Raw genomic sequence first — 18,475 nt, forward strand, 5'->3', positions numbered from 1 at the left:
TTCATCAGTGTCTGTATTAGTTTTGCAAAAGGTTTTTACACACCCAAGCAGGTTGATGGTCTGAGCGGGAGATTATACTCTCACTGCTGCTGTTGCTAGTGGAGAGGACTTTACCAGACATGAGTGGTAGTCGGGAGGTGTTCTGCAGAGGTTAGTGAAGGAAAAATCATCTAACGTTACAAAGTGATAAGACAGTGTGCAAAGCTGTCATCAAGGCAAAGGGTGGCTATTTGAAGAATCTCAAATATAAAATATATTTTGATTGGTTTAACACTTTTTGGGTTACTACATGATTCCATGTGTTATTTCATAGTTTTGATGTATTACCTATTATTATACAATGTAAAAAAAAATAGTTGAAGAAAAACCCTTGAATGAGTAGGTGTGTCAACTTTTGACTGATAACGTTAGTGTAACTGCCTGTCGCCAGTTTATTTCATGTATTAGCACTTTTTATTATTTAATTTCTTCTGAATTGTACGTTTACAGCAAGACGGAACTAATTATTGGTTCCGCCCGAGTGTTGTCACCCGAGCGCCTTTTAGCGACGCACCAAGGAAACTTTACCGCAAAAAGCGAATTATTTCCACTGTTATCGTGTTTAAGTGCATACTTACAAAGAAAGTATACAGAAGAAGATAAAGGACATTTAAAAGGATGTTTAGCACCTCTGTGTGATAAGCAGCAATGAGGTTTGTTGACTATTCATTTTGCTATGAGGGTGTTTGTGTTTACGTGCGTCATTTTTTGGTGTAAAATATACATAAAGTGTCTAGCTGTATGAGCTTGATTATAACGCCAGATGTGTGAGACATGCATATGGCATTATTTTGTTAATGTATTTTTTCTTTCTTTAAACCAGTTCTCACGGGTTGACCAGCATTAAAGCCCTGTATTCAAATCAAGACCTCTTGCCTCATACCTGTCACTGGAGGAGCTACAGTTAGTGTATATCGAAGTCCCACTCACCTCCTTATTCATATTGCTTAAATGTGTACCTGAAACAGAGGGAGCACCATGTAACGTTAACCACAAATAAATCAATGGGATGACATAGGGCTAGCTATAAATAGTTTCCAATCGCGTTATAGGAAACACAATCCCGCCTTCTTTTTGCCTTACTACCCAATCAAATGGTCTCATTTCAACTGATGACGAAGATCGAGCAGGTGTTTTAAATTATGTTGCTTTGTGTGCCTGAGTGGCTTGCAAACCTGTCCTTGCTTATCAACAAGCAAAGCAGACTCACTTGTTTTTATTGTTATTTTATTTAATCCCATGGTTGATATGGGCTGACCCAGCAAGGGTGGCACCACCTTCTAGTCTTTTTTTATCACAAACTTCCATCCTTAACACTCACAGACATGCATTATACACACACAAACACACGGTAACACACACATTGCTGCTTGAGCTAACCCTGGCAACGCGCTGCCAGCAGCCAATCACTAACCCTTGACCGGATCCAACTCCCCCACCATCTGCGGTGAGAGAGCGAGGGAGCGAGCCAGGTAGTGAGCTCCGTATGTTGAGTGTGTTCTCCTCTTCTCTCGGTTTCTGTCAGAGAGCAGCCAGCACTCCTCTCTCTACTTCTACAGCCACAGTGAGTACCCACCTCCGTCTCCCCTCCACCCTGCCTCACCTAGTCCCCTACTTCCTCCCCATATGCCATGATCCATCCCTACTGCTTAGCAGCAACGCCCTGCAGCCGTAGCCAATGGCCAGTCCTGTGGTTGTGTTTACTTGCACTCTGAACTGTTTGATGCCTGGTTTGGATGTGCAGTTGAGTAGCTTTTTAAATGACTTGTCTGTGCAGAGATACTGTAAGGCAGAGGTTCCCAAACCTTTTTGATCTAAATTGTTTTATTTATCAACGGCCAATGTTTACTTGTTTAATTGGGGCTATGACAGTCTATTACTAATCAGTCTGACAGTACTTTTGACAGTATTTCAAGCTGAAGGAAGTATCGTTTGAAATGACTGAAATGCATCCGAAAGGTATTGGGAAGTTCAGAAGATCATCAAGCAATAATTTTGTATGATTTTCTGTGTAGAATTGATGATGTTTTTTTCCCTCAGTCTGATTTAGAGCCTGGTGCCGTCCTCTCTATTCTAATGAGTCCTGCGTGGCTTGTGGGCATTATAAAGGGAAACATAAGACACACATCCACACATGTGGAGTCTTATCTTTCAGTGATGGGGTCATAATATGTTGTAGCTTAAACCATTCAAAAGATAAAGCCACATTTGTAGGAAGAAAACAGAAACCACTCTGTTTAATACAACCGCATCTAGCGGCTACCAGAGGTTAGCACGACCCCATGTTCAAATCAGGCGACCCCACCGCAACCCCTAGTTTGGGAAACGCTGCTGTAAGCCCTGTTATAAGCTGCAAAGAAAATGTATAAAATGTCTTTAAATGTGCAGGATGCTTGGATGTAGTGTTTTACTGAAGACTTTATTTAGATTTAAGCTCAGACTATAAATTGCAGAACATTATGAAGATGATCAAATCTGTGACCTATTGATGGTTCAATAGAGTTATATTGACTGCAAATACCCAATCTGAAAGTCAAATAATATGATCTGATGCACCCCCACTAATGGTCCAAGGGAGTGATCTGGAGTACGCCGCTGTTCTCTGGTGGTGGAATTTCATCCATGAATGATGATCATCCAAAAGTTGATAAATCATTGTCTTGGGTTAACTTCCAAAACATACAAACTACAGTATCTGGCCCATTCAAAAAAGCGAAATCAAATTATTATTTTTTTAGTTATGTAGCTGTGCAACACTGTCCAATTAGGCAGTTGAGTGTAACCAATTATTTTTGCAGCGATGAAGTCTGTCAGGTGTTCCAGTATATGGGTGAAGAGATTAAAATGCCTTTGTGTTATGGGGTGATGTAGCACTCACACGTTGTTCCTTTCACCATTGCATACCAGGAGACACCGCTTTGGATGATACTCACCAAGCAGAGAGGCCCATGGGATATGTTGTGGTTTTTGGTCTGTTTTATTCAGAGCCTTATTCTTCTCCTCTGTTCTCTCCCCTTCCCTCCATCCCTTGTTTATGTCCCTGTTTCAGACAAGAAAGAGGATTTGGTCATCCCTGATGTTGTCATGCCAACGCCTGGGAAGCGGGCAGGAAGAAGAAGTCGATGATACCGAGGGCTGGCGCCAACCTCCCCCCAGGAAGTGATGCGTTGATTCTGGCACACCTGGCTGCTGGGGGGCAGGTGATTGAGATATTAAGTGATGTCACATAAGAGCTAACATGCTGACTACCCGGGCATGCGCGTCCGCGTGCCGCATCGCGCACATGTTGATTTTGTCCATCCACACCAGACGCGGTCACGACACGCAGGTTGAAGTATCAAAACTAATTTGAGGACAGGTCGAAACACAAATGAAACATTCATGGACAATTAGCTAGCTAGCTTGCTGTTGCTGCTATTTTGTCCTGGGATATAAACATTGGGTTGTTATTTTACCTGAAATGTACAAGGTCCTTTTTGTTGCGAATTGGAGTGGGTCTAGGGTTTCCGGGATGATGGTGTTGATGTCAGCCATGACCAGCCTTTCAAAGCACTTCATGGCTACCAACGTGAGTGATACAGGGCGGTAGTCATTTAGGCAGGTTACCTTCTCTTTCTTGGGCACAGGGTCTGTGGTGGTCTGCTTGCAACATTTAGGTATTACAGACTCGGTCAGGGAGAGCTTGAAAATGGCAGTGAAGACACTTGCCAGTTGGTCCACGCATGCTCTGAGTACACGTCCTGGTAATCCGTCTGGCCCCGCGGCCTTGTGAATGTTGACCTGTTTTAAAGGTCTTGCTCACATCGGCTAAGGAGAGCGTGATCACACAGTCATCCGGAACAGCTGGTGCTCTCATGCATGCTTCAGTGTTGCTTGCCTCGAAGCGAGCATAAAAGGCATTTAGCCTGTCTAGTAGGCTTGCGTCACTGGGCAGTTCGCGGCTGGGTGTCCCTTTGTAGTCTATAATAGTTTGCAAGCCCTGTCACATCCAACGAGCGTCAGAGCCGGTGTAGTAGGATTCAATCTTAGTCCTGTATTGACACGTTACCTGTTTGATGGTTCGTCTAAGGGCATAGCAGGATTCTTATGAGCGTCCAGAGTATTGTCCTGCTCCTTGAAAGAGGCAGCTCTAGGCTCTAGAGTGCGGTCTTAGTGCCAGCATCGATTTGTGGTGGTAAATAGAAAAATATAGATGAAAACTCTCTTGGTAGATAGTGTGGTCTACAGCTTATCATGAGGTACTCTACCTCAGGCGAGCAATACCTCAAGACTTCCTTAATATTAGACATTGCGTTCCAGCTGTAATTGACAAATAGACACACACCACCACCCCTCGTCTTACCGGACGTAGCTGTTCTGTCCTGCCGATGCACGGAAAACCCAGCCAACTGTATATTATCCGTGCCGCCATTCAGCCACGACTCGGTGAAACATAAGATATTACAGTTTTTAGTATCCCGTTGGTAGGACAGTCTCGAACGGAGGTCATCTTGTTTTTTCTACACTGATTGCACGTTGGACAATAGAATGGATGGTAGAGGCGGGTTACCCACTCGCCAACAAATTCTCACAAGGTACCCGGATCTGCGCCCCCTGTATCTCAGTCTTTTCTTCATGCGAATGACGGGGATTTGGGCCTGGTCCGGGAGAAACAGTATATCCTTTGCGTCAGACTCATTAAAGAAAAGATTAGGCCCTAATCTATGGATTTCACTGGGAATAAATATATGCATAAATTGGTCACAGATACCTTAACAAAAGAGGTAGGGGCGTGGATCAGAAAACCAGTCAGTATCTGGTGTGATCACCATTTGCCTCATGCAGCGTGACACATCTCCTTCGCAAAGAATTGATCAGGCTGTTGATGGTGGCCTGTGGAATATTGTCCCACTCCTCTTCAATGGCTGTGCGAAGTTGCTGGATATTGGCGGGAAATGGAAAACGCTGTCGTACTCGTCGATCCAGGTCATCCCAAACATGCTCAATGGGTGATATGGCTGGTGAGTATGCAGGCCATGGAAGAACTATGACATTTTCAGCTTCCAGGAATTGTGTACAGATCTTAGCGACATGGGGCCATGCATTATCATGCTGAAACATAAGGTGATGTCGGCGGATGAATGGCATGACAATTGGCCTCAGGACCTTGTCACGGTATCTCTGTGCATTTAAATTGCCATCGATAAAATTGACATTGGAGGCGGCTTATGGTAGAGAAATTAACATTAAATTCTCTGGCAACAGCTCTGGTGGACAGTCCTGCAGTCAGCATGCCAATTGCAAGCTCCATCAAAACTTGAGACATCTGTGGGATTGTGTTGTGTGACAAAACTGCACATTTTAGAGTAGCCTTTTATTGTCCCCAACACAAGGTGCCCAACATTTTTGAGAAATAAGCTTGACTGAGATCTTATATTTCAGCTCATGAAACACTTTACATGTTGTGTTTATATTTTTGTTTAGTATAGATGACATTGCAGTGTGACATATTTACAACGAACTTGGAAACAGTGTCCAAGCCCTCCATACATTACATAGGACACATACAGGACAAATGTGCAGGTGCGACTTGGCCTTACTGTTGTTCCTTATCTACTATCCAGGCCTATTTTTATCATCCTTGTTTTAGCAGTTAAAACATGACTGCCACATTATTATTATTTTTATTCTGAAAGGTGGTATGAGAGGTTTTATAATAAACACCATTACAGCGATTAAATTAATGAATAATTGATTAAAAGGGAAAGGGCTCTTAAGAAAAAAAGTGTTTCTGGCAGTGATAAAACATGATGCAGTGTCTTGTAGAATGCTTTCCTGTCATGTGAGCAACCTGGTCTCAGAGTAGGGCTGTGGCAGTCACGAAATTTCATCAGCCGGTGATTGTCAAGCAAATAACTGTCAGTCTCACGGTAATTGACCGGTAATTAACATAAACACATTTAGCCACTGAAGCAGACCTTTGGAACATCTACATTTTAAAAAGTGTAATAAATTCATGTAATATAGCCTACACCTTCACAATAAATCCATAATTTATTTTAGACAGGTATAAAGAAGCATGATATGAAGAAAATGTAGTCTATTTAAGAAGAACAGAATAGCATACTCTGAGTTGTCCTTATGTTAGGCCCTGATCTGGCTGTGCCATATGGCTGTGGGCTACACCAGTTCATTTAGCAGACAAGATTTGCTTAGAATTCCGTGGCATTATTTTATAGTATGAAGAATACAATTGAACAAAGCTGAATAAAATAGAAATCATATTTTCTCCAAATGATTTGAGGGAGTGCACATGCGGCTATTCTGTGTTGAGCGGTTAACAAAGAGTTATTAATGTAACTTTAGTTGTTCTACAGACGTTGGGCTATATGTTTAGATATTTAATACATTGTAAGGCTGAATGATGCGACTGTAATGATGATTTGGAAAAAGTCACTTGAAAGGCATGAGCTCTGCTTTGTTTTTTGTGCAGGCTGTACACACTACGTCAGTCACCATAATTTGCAAATAAATTCATTAAAAATCCTACAATGTGATTTTCTGGAAAAAAAATTCTCAATTTGACTGTCATAGTTGACGTGTACCTATGATGAAAATTACAGGCCTCTCTCATCTTTTTAAGTGGGAGAACTTGCACAATTGGTGGCTGACTAAATACTTTTTTCCCCACTGTAACTGTTTTGTGACGTCTTCCTCTTTCATGACTCAATAATATCACCTTCATACAGTTCTTTTTGATTGGCAGCCCAGCATTGTGTGATTGGATTGCAGATAGAACCTTATAGCACCAAGTTAAAAGGTGTTTGCGCAGATAGAACTTGCAGATCATTGTAAAAGAAATCTGACATGTCTCACATGTTAAGGACCACCTAAAGAGCAACTCTATGTGAATAACTCATTTTTGACCAAGATATCAGATAGAACCTCAAGGTCACGATTGGTTGTGTCCCAAATGGCAACCTGTTCCCTATACAGTGCACTACTTTCGACCAGAACCCTATGGGTCCTGGTCAAAAGTAGTGCACTACAAAGGAATAGGGTGCCATTTGGGACACATTATTCCAAATTTCAGTCCATAATGGGTAACTGCTCTATGTACTGTGGTCCTGAGTACTGTCCTCTACACTGGCAGTAAAAGTCCTGGTTGTCCAGGACACAGGTTCCTCCATACAGACAGGGGTTGGAGGAACAGGGGCTAGCAGCCACCTCACAGTGAGACCCCATGAACAAGTCACTGCATTTACAGAAGTAACCTGCAATAGAAACAAGTGTATAATGTACAAAATAATATATATAGGACAACAAGATGTTTGAGATCAATGTGTTCTGTGTAGACTGTGAATAGGACTGTATGGTGATTCATCTCTGTCAGTAAATGGTGTCTGTCTCCTACCTCCATGAGGCAGAGTGGAGCAGGTTCCTCCATTCCCACAGGGCTGAGAGGAGCAGTCTGGGACAGGGAGGGTCCCACAGCCTGGTGCCACCCCCACCACCTCCTCTACTAGAACATGGGCCTGGGCCTCGGTGTCCAGGTTCAGATCATAGCCATTAAACCTGACAAAATTAAATCAACATTTATTTATGCATTTCACAAGCAAGTTTGTCACAAATCACTTTACGAAAAGAAGGACAACATTTGAAAAAAAGTGGACAAAAGGAAGGGAAACATCAAATACCTGACTGCCTCCATACAACCCTGTAGATCACGACTGTGAGAGACTGGCAAACGCTGCTGGTCAGATTCAGAAACACCACCCAGGAATAGGCTTCCGTCCAGGTTGAGGGAGTGGAGGGTGCCTGGTGCCGTGCCCGAGGCTGTGTAGAGCTGATCCAGAACCAGCATGGCGTGATTGCCGTCTACCTCAAGGGATACGGTGTGCCACTGGCCATCACTGACCTGGGCACTGTGGACTGTGGACCTGGGCACTGCACATCGTGCCTCCCAAGTGGCGCAGTGGTCTAAGGCACTGCATCGCAGTGCTAGCTGTGCCACTAGAGATCCTGGTTCGAATCCAGGCTCTGTCGTAGCCGGCCGCAACCGGGAGACCCATGGGGCGGCGCACAATTGGCCCAGCGTCGTCCAGGGTAGGGGAGGGATTGGCCGGCAGGGGATGTAGCTCAGTTGGTAGAGCATGGCGTTTGCAACGCCAGGGTTGTGGGTTCGATAAAATAATGTATGTGCTAACTGTAAGTCGCTCTGGATAAGAGCGTCTGCTAAATGACTAAAATGTAAATGTATAGAGACGATGGCTGGGCCACTGCCGCAGTCAAACTCGTACTGCAGTTTACCGTCCACTATCTGGGGGCAGTAGTGGGTTCATTAAGATAGACAATGGTTGTTAGGCATGGGAATTGCCAGGGACCTCACGATACAATATTATTACAATACTTTGGTACCGATTCGATATGTATTGCGATTCTCACAATCCTATATACACTATATATATAAAAGTATGTGGACACCCTTCAAATTAGTGGATTCGGCTATTTCAGCCACACCCTTTGCTGACAGGTGTATAAAATTGAGCACACAGCCATGCAATCTCCACAGACAAACATTGGCAGTAGAATGGCCTTACTGAAGAGCTCAATGACTTTCAATGTGGCACCATCATAGGATGCCACCTTTCCAACAAGTCAGTGCGTCAAATTTCTGCCCTGTAAGAGCTGTCCCGGTCAACTGTAAGTGCTGTTATTGAGAAGTGGAAACGTCTCGGAGCAACAACGGCTCAGCCTCGAAGTGGTAGGCCACACAAGCTCACAGAACGGGACCACCGAGTGCTGAAGTGCATAGCACGTAAAAATCTTCTGTCCTCGGTTGCATCACTCACTTCCGAGTTCCAAACTGTCTCTGGAAGCAACGTCAGCACTAGAACTGTTCCCCGGGAGCTTCATGAAATGGGTTTCCATGACTGAGCAGCCGCACACAAGCCTAAGATCACCATGCACAATACCAAGCGTTGGCTAGAGTGGTGTAAAGCTTGCCGCCATTGGACTCTTGAGCAGTGGAAACGCGTTCTCTGTAGTGATGAATCACGCTTCATCATCTGGCAGTCCGACGGACAAATCTGGGTTTAGCGGATGCCAGGAGAACGCTACCTCCCCGAATGCATAGTGCCAACTGTAAAGTTTGGTGGAGGAGGAATAATGGTCTGGGGCTGTTTTTCATTGTTCGGGCTAGGCCCCTTAGTTCCAGTGAAGGGAAATCTTAACGCTACAGCATACAATGACATTCTAGACGATTCTGTGCTTCAAACTTTGTGGCAACAGTTTGGAGAAGGCTCTTTCCTGTTTCAGCATTACAATGCCCCCGTGCACAAAGCGAGGTCCATACAGAAATGGTTTGTCAAGATCGGTGTGGAAGAACTTGACTGGCCTGCACAGAGCCCTGACCTCAACCCCATCGAACACCTTTGGGATGAATTGGAACGCCTACTGCGAGCCAGGCCTAATCACCCAATATCTGTGCCCGACCTGACTAATGCTCTTGTGGCTGAATGGAATGAGATGTTCGACGAGCAGGTGTCCACATACTTTTGGTCATGTAGTGTTTATTGCATTTCAATACTGTGATATTTTTGCTATTTGATGTTCCACACATATTGCCCACCATATGTCTGTTGCAGAGGGACAAGAGAGCCATGAGAAAACAAGTTTTGATCAGTCACAGAAATAAAAGTGTTGTAAATAAATTGGCTCCCTATTTAAAAAGAAGATGGAGAACAAGCTATAAAGGAATATACTGGAGCCTTGGTGCAGGTACAGCCAACTAGCGCAACAAAAAATATTTTATGATATTGTCAAAATGATATGATACATCGTATTGAGTTTTTACCCATCACTAATGGTTGTGTCTGAAATGGCACCATATTCCCTATAAAGTGCACTCAGGGGCCAGTTTATTAGGTACACCACCCCATTCACGAAAATGGTTTGCTCCTACAGACAGTGAGTCAGGTGGCCGTGGCTTGCTATATAAAACAGGTAGACAGGAATTCAGTTCCTGTTAGACTAAACGATAGAATGGGCAAAACGTGTGACCTAAGCGGCTTTGAGTGTGGTATGATTGTTGCTGCCAGGCGCGCCGGATCCAGTATCTCAGAAACGGTGGCCCTCCTGGGCTTTTCACGCACAACAGTGTCTAGGGTTTACCGAGAATGGTGCTACAAACAAAAAACATCCAGTCAGCGGCAGTCCTGTGGGCGAAAACAGCTACAATCAATCAATTAAATGTATTTATAAAGCCATTTTTACATCAGCAGGTATATATACAGAATACCCAGCCTAAAACCCCAAACAGCAAGCAATGCAGAAGCATGGTGGCTAGGAAAAACTCCCTAGAAAGGCAGAAACCTAGGAAGAAACCAGGCTCTGAAGGGTGGCCAGTCCCCTTCTGGCTGTGCCGGGTGGAGATTATAACAGTACATGGCCATTAAGGCCAGATTTTTCTCCAAGATGTTCAAACGTTCATAGATGACCAGCAGGGTCAAATAATAATCACAGTGGTTGTAGAGGTTGCAACAGGTCAGTACATCAGGAGTAAATGTCACTTGGCTTTTCATAGAGGTTCAAAAAGCAGGTGCGGTAGAGAGAAAGAGTTGAAAACGGCAAAGTACAACAGTGGTGTGCAGAACGGCATCTCGGAACGCACAACTCGTCGGTCCTTGTCACAGATGGGCTATTGCAGCAGACGACCACACCGGGTTCCACTCCTATCAGCTAAAAACAAGAAGAAGCGGCTACAGTGGGCACGCATTCACCAACACTGGACAATTGAGGAGTGGAAGAACATTGCCTGGTCCGACGAATCCCGGTTCCAGTTGCGTCATGCTGAATACAGTGTCAGGATTTGGCGTAAACAGCATGAGTCCATGGCCCCATCCTGCCTTGTGTCAACGATACAGGCTGGTGGCGGTGGTGTAATGATGTGGGGAATGTTTCCTGGAACACGTTAGGTCCCGTGATACCAATTGAGCAACGTTTGAGCTACAGAGTGTAACTGAATATTGTTGCTGAGCAGGTGCATCCCTTCATGGCTACAGGGGGGTCCGACCCGGTACTAGATGGGTTTACCTAATAAACTGGCCACTGAGTGTAGATGGAGTAGGGTGCCATTTGGAACGCAGACAATGTGATGTCAGAGAATACTGACTAAACGCATACTATTTTCCAATTCAGTATGTGAGTGTCTCTAGAGGTGTACTGTATAGTGTTGTATTGATGGATGTGTTACACCTGAGTTTATGGCCTGTTTTATTCCCTTAAAATTAAATTACTGATTTTCCTAACTGAACAACCAACAGCAACTTGTGGCCTATTCTGTATATAGTGCACTAGTTTATAGTGCACTACTATTGACCAGAGCCCTATATAGGGAATAGGTGCCATCTGGGACTCATCTATAGACCTACCTCTAGAATGCTGTAGTCTGTTCCTCTGGCGAACAGGAGAGTGGCATGGTGGGACAGCGTTCTCAGTCTGAGAGACACTTTCATCTCCTCTCTATTACGGTTCTCCATCAGACGGTACCTGATGTAACCCTTCCCACTGAACCACAGAGACTGACCTCCTGTGGTTTAAAAAGAACAGATAGACGGATCAGTTTGTTATGTGACATATTACATCTCTGTTACTAATATCTGTTTTGGTGGTGACTGAAGTAATGGTTATATAGGATCCGAAGAAACAGGAGCCATTCTAGGGCGGCAGGTAGCTTAGTGGTTAAGAGCGTTAGGCCAGTAATCGAAAGGTCGTTGGTTCAAATCCCTGAGCCGACTAGGTGAAAAATCTGTCGATGTGCCCTTGAGCAAGGCACTTCACCCTAATTGCTCCTGTAAGTCGCTCTGGATAAGAGCGTCTGCTAAATGACTCAAATGTAATTCTGTTCGTCATCCTCTATTCATCTGGAATGTGAGAATAATGTCTAGCAACATTAGACTAAAGAAACAGTCATTCAAACACTATCTTGATTGATGATCTGTTAGGTTGTTTAAGTGACAGAGAGTACCTGAGCATCCTCCCTGTTGGTCAGGTGGACAGACACAGCTGTATGGTCCCTCTCTCTGGTTGGACACACATCCCTCAGGACAGGGCTTCCCCTCACAGAGCTGCTTCAACACAGGACACTCACCACCTAGTACCGAGCATATCAAATCAATACAATGAGGGAGAGGACACATCCTAAATGGCACCCTATTCCCTATATAGTGCACTACTTCTGACCAGGGCTCATACAGCTCATACAGCTATGGGAAAAAGTAATGCACTATGTAGGGAATAGGGTGCCATTTGGGACACGGCCAAAATGTAGTGTATTGGACGACCTCTATTGTTTTATCAATAGCCTGATGATATGTGATGTGTTGATTGATGTGTGAGGTGTGATGTGTGTTGTGTGTTGTGTGGTGTCTGATGTGTAATGTGTGGTGTGATGTGTGAGGTGTGAGGTGTGAGGTGTGTTGTGTGAGGTGTGTTGTGTGTTGTGTGGTGTGTGGTGTGTGGTGTGATGTGTGTTGTGTTTTGTGTGGTGTGTGGTGTGTGGTGTCTGTTGTGTAATGTGTAATGTGTGGTGTGTGGGGTGATGTGTGAGGTGTGAGGTGTGTGGTGTGATGTGTGTTGTGTGTTGTGTAATGTGTAATGTGTGGTGTGTGGGGTGATGTGTGAGGTGTGAGGTGTGTTGTGTGTTGTGTGTTGTGTGATGTGTATTGTGTGATGTGTGTTGTGTGTTGTGTGATGTGTATTGTGTGATGTGTGATGTGTGATGTGTGATGTGTGTTGTGTGTTGTGTGTTGTGTGATGTGTGTTGTGTGATGTGTATTGTGTGATGTGTGATGTGTGTTGTGTGATGTGTGAGGTGTGTTGTGTGATGTGTGTTGTGTGATGTGTATTGTGTAATGTGTGATGTGTGTTGTGTGTTGTGTAATGTGTGGTGTGTGGGGTGATGTGTGAGGTGTGAGGTGTGTTGTGTGATGTGTATTGTGTATTGTGTGATGTGTGTTGTGTGTTGTGTGATGTGTATTGTGTGATGTGTGGTGTGTGGTGTGTGGTGATGTGTGATGTGTGATGTGTGTTGTGTGTTGTGTGAGGTGTGTTGTGTGATGTGTATTGTGTGATGTGTGTTGTGTGTTGTGTGATGTGTGATGTGTGATGTGTGTTGTGTGATGTGTGATGTGTGATGTGTGTTGTGTGTTGTACCTTTGCAGAGGCACACAGCAGATCTGTGATGAGGCGGGGTGATGAGGCTGAGTCTATCCGTGCTGTAGGTGGTCAGGAAGTTCTGGTCCAGGGTGACCACCTCACTACAGAGCATGGCAAGACAGTCCAAGCCTGCACATAGCTTCCTGAACACCATGACCACGCGGAGGCCTGTAACCTCCTGAATAGCCCCCACAGAGGCATTGAGCTTACTGAGGAGGATCCTGTCCTTGGTAGTGGTCAGCAGGACATCCAGGTTACCAGGGGGCTCACAGGGCTGCAGACTGACCAGCTGGACATCACTCCTCCTGATCCCTGCCACCATGCGCAGCGCCCTCAGGAAGCCCCTCCAGTGCTCCCCTATGAACTCCTCGGGGCCCACCCCAGCCAGGCGGACAGCCACGGAGCTCTCCAGCATGCGCTTGGTCACCTGGTGGACGTGCACGCCGACACCGGTTGGCGTGGTGAAGCGTCCATCGGTGACGGTGACGTTGAGCAGGTAGTGGCCCAGTTTGAGGACCTGACCCGGCCGGGTCACCAGCCGGCCATCTGAGGGGGACAGGGAGAACAGTAGTGTGTTGGCTATGTCGGGCTGGAGGTGGTAGGTCAGGGAGTCATAAAGGTCCTGGTCAGTGGCTCGGATCTGACCCAGCACCCCGCCCGGGTAGGCCTCTCCTGGGGTGGAGATGAGTACCTCCAGGGGGAGGATAGCAGGGGGGTGGAGGCTCTCCTGGATCACCCTGATATTGATCACTTTGGAGGCCAGGATCGGTGGTCTGCCACTGTCTAACACCTGAGGAAACACAACAGAACCACAACCATTACATCATTATTACAACCTATCATTATAATCACTACCCAGTGCTTGAATTCCTCACTTCAGGTTAAGAGGATAAAATAACAGGCTTGCAAGCGCCATTGCTGACCAGAGGGGGGAATTGGTGGACTTTTATTCACTGCTGCTTCTGGGATTAAAGAAGATAATCAATACTGGAATGAGGGCAATCTGTACCAACTCTGCTATGATCACAGAAGCTTGCAACCATTCCTGTGTTTCCGGTGAACCTACTGGTGCTCCCTGATACAGGAGGTAGCTTAGTGGTTAAAAGCGTTGTGCCAGTAACCGAAAGGTCGCTGGTTCTAATCCCCGAGCCGACTAGGTGAAAAATCTGTCGATGTGTCCTTGAGCAAGGCACTTAACCCTAATTGCTCCTGTAAGTCGCAATGGATAAGAGCGTCTGCTAAATGACAACAAAAAAAATGTTTAGATAAAAAAAAATACAGATAGCAGATATACGACCCTTCAGTCACCTCTATGGTTAATCGATTACTATTCATTTACTGTATCAAGAACAAAACACATTTCAGAAAAATGTACATTTATGAATGTAGTCCAACCTGAGCATGTAGTATGTAGTGGTCCTTTACTGTGCGGTCCAGCAGTGTGGTGGTCCTGAGGGTTCCCTGGGGGTCTATTAGGAAGGAGCCTCCCTCGTCTCCCCCCAGGATGGTGAAGGAGAACGGGGGGCCGTTGTGGGAGGCATCCCTATCTGTTACAGTCAGCTGGAGAACACTGGTCCCTACTGGGACACTCTCCTGGGGTAAGGGGGGGGGGGGGGAGAAAGAGAGAGACAGGGACAGAGGGAGGGAGGGAGGGAGAGAGAGAGAGGGGGACAGAGGGAGGCAGGGAGGAAGGGAGAGACAGAGAGAGAGAGAGAGAGAGAGAGAGAGATTCCATATCCAAGAGAGAGAGAGAGAGAGAGAGATTCCATATCCATGTCTTTCGATGCTGATTCAGGAGCTATTGTTCAGAGGCTTACTGAAGCTCCCTCGTTTATCCTGTCTTTCTCTTCTCAGCTATACATCCTGTATCTATACCTCACACTATTCCTTACACTCACCTGCTTCAAGTGCAACTCTATGGCACCCAATAACGTTTCTGAGTCCTCTTGACTTCAGTTAACTTGCACCCTCCAGCTAAACCTCACTTCATTTCAGACGTGTTGTCAGATGGAATCTCTCTCTTATCTCTCCGTGGCATGTCTACCTCTGACATGCCTGTCTTACCTGGATGACAAGGCTGTAGTCGGCCTCAGAGAACACGGGCGCATTATCATTCACATCCGACACGTCAATGTTGATCAGGGCACTGCTGGATCTGGAGGGGCTCCCACTGTCTGATGCCAGTACCGTCAAAGTGTACGAAGCCACCTAGTTTTAACACAGAGTGAAGGGGTGGAAAAAAATCAACTCTAGACTTAGAGAGCAATTAGACACAATTGAGGCTTGTAACATTGCCAATCCTTGTCTGCTTCAAACTGTGACAGTTGGGGTGTTAATTGTGCTCTGTTGAATAAGAGGAACATGGGTAGAAAGATGGGAAGAATGTGGAAAGTTAGTTAGCTACCTTTTCTCGGTCTAACGGGCAGACAACCTTCACCTCACCGCTGACCGTGTCTATGGTGAAGGGCCCGGCCTGGTTGCCCTTGATGATGGAAAAGTGGATGTGGTTGTTGGAGGGACCATCAATGTCATCAGCCATCACCTTAACAACAAAGAACAGAGTGCATGAATGGACGTTAACAATATTGCATCAGACATTTTCTAGTAAAATGACACTGCAGGATTTCCCCCCTTTCTTTCTATAGAGCATTGAGTACAAATCAAAGGTTGAAAATGTTTCATTTATAGTGATTGCAGTTTTAGTACTACTAGACACTCACGGTCAACATGGTCAGGCCCGTGTCGGTATCTTCACTGATCACAGCAGAGTACACCTCCTGGCTGAAGACAGGAGAGTTGTCGTTGACATCTGTCAAGTAGATGGTTACTGTGGCAATGTCACCTTGGCTCGTCCTGCCTTTGTCCAAGGCCTGTACTGTCAAATAGTGCTCATGGGACGCTTCATAATCCAGAGCCTTGGTCACAAAAATGTCACCTGTAGACACACATACATACGCTCAGTAAAGGGACATTAAACACACATGACTAGGACAGCTAATGGCATAAACAATAAAGTTGACATTTATAGTATAGCTACCGGTGTGTGAGTCGATGCTGAACATCCCATGCTCGTTGCCGTTGACGATGGAGTAGGTGATGTCAGCGGTGGCCTTGGGGTCACCGCTAGCCGCAAACGCCCTGACCACCTGGGTCCCCAAGGTGACGTCCTCTGACACCGTGACGCCATAGTCCCTGTTTTGGAAGGCCGGGGGTCTGTCGTTGACGCTAAGCACAGAGACCAGTACAGAACAGACAGAGGACAGTCTTCTGGGTGAGCCCTGGTCTGTGGCCCGGACACGCAGCGTGTACCCAGCCTGGGTCCTCACCAGGGGTCGCTCCACACGGACCAGCCCTGAATCCTGCTGGATGGAGAATCGGCCATCGGCTGAGTCCTCAAAGGAATACAGGATCCTGCTGTTGTTTGCTAGAGAGAGGGAGAGAGAGAGTTTAACCCATAAATGCACAGCCATCTCCACTCTATCCTACATGAACAGTCCAGATGGAATGGGAGGTCAATGGCGTGTTTTAACCAGAGCTTGCCCAGCCCAGTCCAAGCATATCCAGCATACTGTATCTGACCACAGTCATTTGTTAAGATAACTGCACGGTAGCGGAGTGAATTGGGGCCAAATCTCTCCATGATCTCAACAACCTCCAGAGTCATCAGGTGACAAAACAATTCATTAACTGATCCTGTAAACTCTCATTCCTGTGTGGCGTCCTGAATGATGCACGTTGTTGAGGCCAGCGAGAATGAGTCTTTCTGTGATGACATGAACATCCTATGGGCACGTCTGTGTTTAGGTCTGTGATTAGTGTTGTTTATGATAGAGGCCTGGCTGCTTCACAACAACAGACCCTGATGAATACAGCCAGGCAGGCATCACAAACTACACCCTACTCCATATATAGGGCACAGGGCCTATGGGCCCTGGTCAAAGTAGTGTACTATAAAGGGAATAGGGTGCCATTTCTGATGCAACCAGAGAGGAGTGTGCTGCATAACTCAACTCTTATCACAGATTAAAGTCTGTCTGGCTCTCTATCACAGCAGGTACCAACGGAGATACGGAAAGTCCTAGGTAGGAGTCCATGGAGAAATAACCAGGCGAAAAAGAAATGGCTCCAAGGAGAGCACTATTGTCTCAATATGAAGTGCTGAAAAGCACCAGTAAGAGGTCAATTAGAGGTATATTGGAACAAACAGCTACAATTTGTTGTAAATCCACACAACAACACTGTGGAAGAATGACAGACATGCATAACTACATCATCATACAGTAAGTCTTTCTGCTGGGAACAGAACCAAAGGCTCCAATGTCCCCAATGGCATCCTCCATATTCCCTTCTACATAGTTCACTACTTTTGACCAGAGCCTTATGGGTCCTAAATAGGGAATAGGGTGTCATATCCAGAGGGACTTACAGTTAGTGCATTCATCTTAAGATAGCTAGGTTAGACAACCACATTTCACAGTCATAGTAAGTACATTTTTCCTCAATAAAGTAGTAATCAGCAAAGTAGATGCTAGTAGGAAATTACAAGTGTGAGTGTTTTAAAATATATACTGTATATATATTATTGGCCATGTGTAAGTGTGTTTTCACCTTGGTTAGGGCTGTTGACTGAAGCAAACTACCTAATGTATAGTGGATACCATCTCTTTATACTTGTATTGCCGAGGACAAATGGACAAAAGCACTATCATGAACTTTCTGTATCAATCACTCACTCACTGCATGAAGTCCATATAGAGGAAGTCTTTAATTATGTTGTTGTTGTTTTCCTGTGGGTTGGTTGGTTGGAGAGGAAATATTATTTACACAGCTTGCTGTTGTTTAAGTGGATTTGAGGAATATTTAGGCTTGACCGTTAAGAGGAAAGGACCACTGTCAATAACAGACTATCACACCCTGGCTCTAGGGACTCTTTTATGTTGAGCCAGGGTGTGTAGAGTCTATGTTTCGTGTTCATTGTTTCAGTTTCTAGTTCATGTGTTTCTATGTTGGCCAGGGTGGTTCTCAATCAGAGGCAACGTGAATCAGCTGTTGCTTGTTGTCTCTGATTGGGAACCATACTTAGGCAGCCGTTTGGCACTTGTGTTTTGTGGGATCTTGTTCCGTGTTGGTTTGTGTATGTACCCAAGGACTTCACGTATCGTTTTGTTGTTTTTGTTCGTGTGGTGAATAATAATATAATATGTTCGCATTCCACGCTGCGCATTGGTCCACTCCTTTT

At 45.4% G+C, this 18,475-nt stretch overlaps 1 protein-coding gene across 1 annotated transcript in view; it reads right to left on the bottom strand.

Moving 5' to 3' along the window:
• Positions 1 to 7,107: 7,107 nt before the first annotated feature.
• Positions 7,108 to 18,475, bottom strand: part of LOC311121630 (protocadherin Fat 1-like) — a gene marked incomplete at both ends in the record, with an annotated part of 33,221 nt that continues 21,853 nt past the window's right edge. Inside the window, 12 exon segments of the mRNA XM_084196092.1 lie at positions 7,108 to 7,292; positions 7,433 to 7,593; positions 7,716 to 7,900; positions 11,451 to 11,608; positions 13,234 to 14,026; positions 14,662 to 14,829; positions 15,301 to 15,444; positions 15,641 to 15,778; positions 15,957 to 16,171; positions 16,274 to 16,461; positions 16,546 to 16,660; positions 17,295 to 17,314. Coding sequence (XP_084052218.1) covers positions 7,108 to 7,292; positions 7,433 to 7,593; positions 7,716 to 7,900; positions 11,451 to 11,608; positions 13,234 to 14,026; positions 14,662 to 14,829; positions 15,301 to 15,444; positions 15,641 to 15,778; positions 15,957 to 16,171; positions 16,274 to 16,461; positions 16,546 to 16,660; positions 17,295 to 17,314 — 2,470 coding nt within the window.

The sequence above is a fragment of the Coregonus lavaretus genome, assembly GCF_964263955.1.
Source record: "Coregonus lavaretus genome assembly, contig: HAP1_SCAFFOLD_1788, whole genome shotgun sequence".
Taxonomy (NCBI): Eukaryota; Metazoa; Chordata; class Actinopteri; order Salmoniformes; family Salmonidae; genus Coregonus; species Coregonus lavaretus.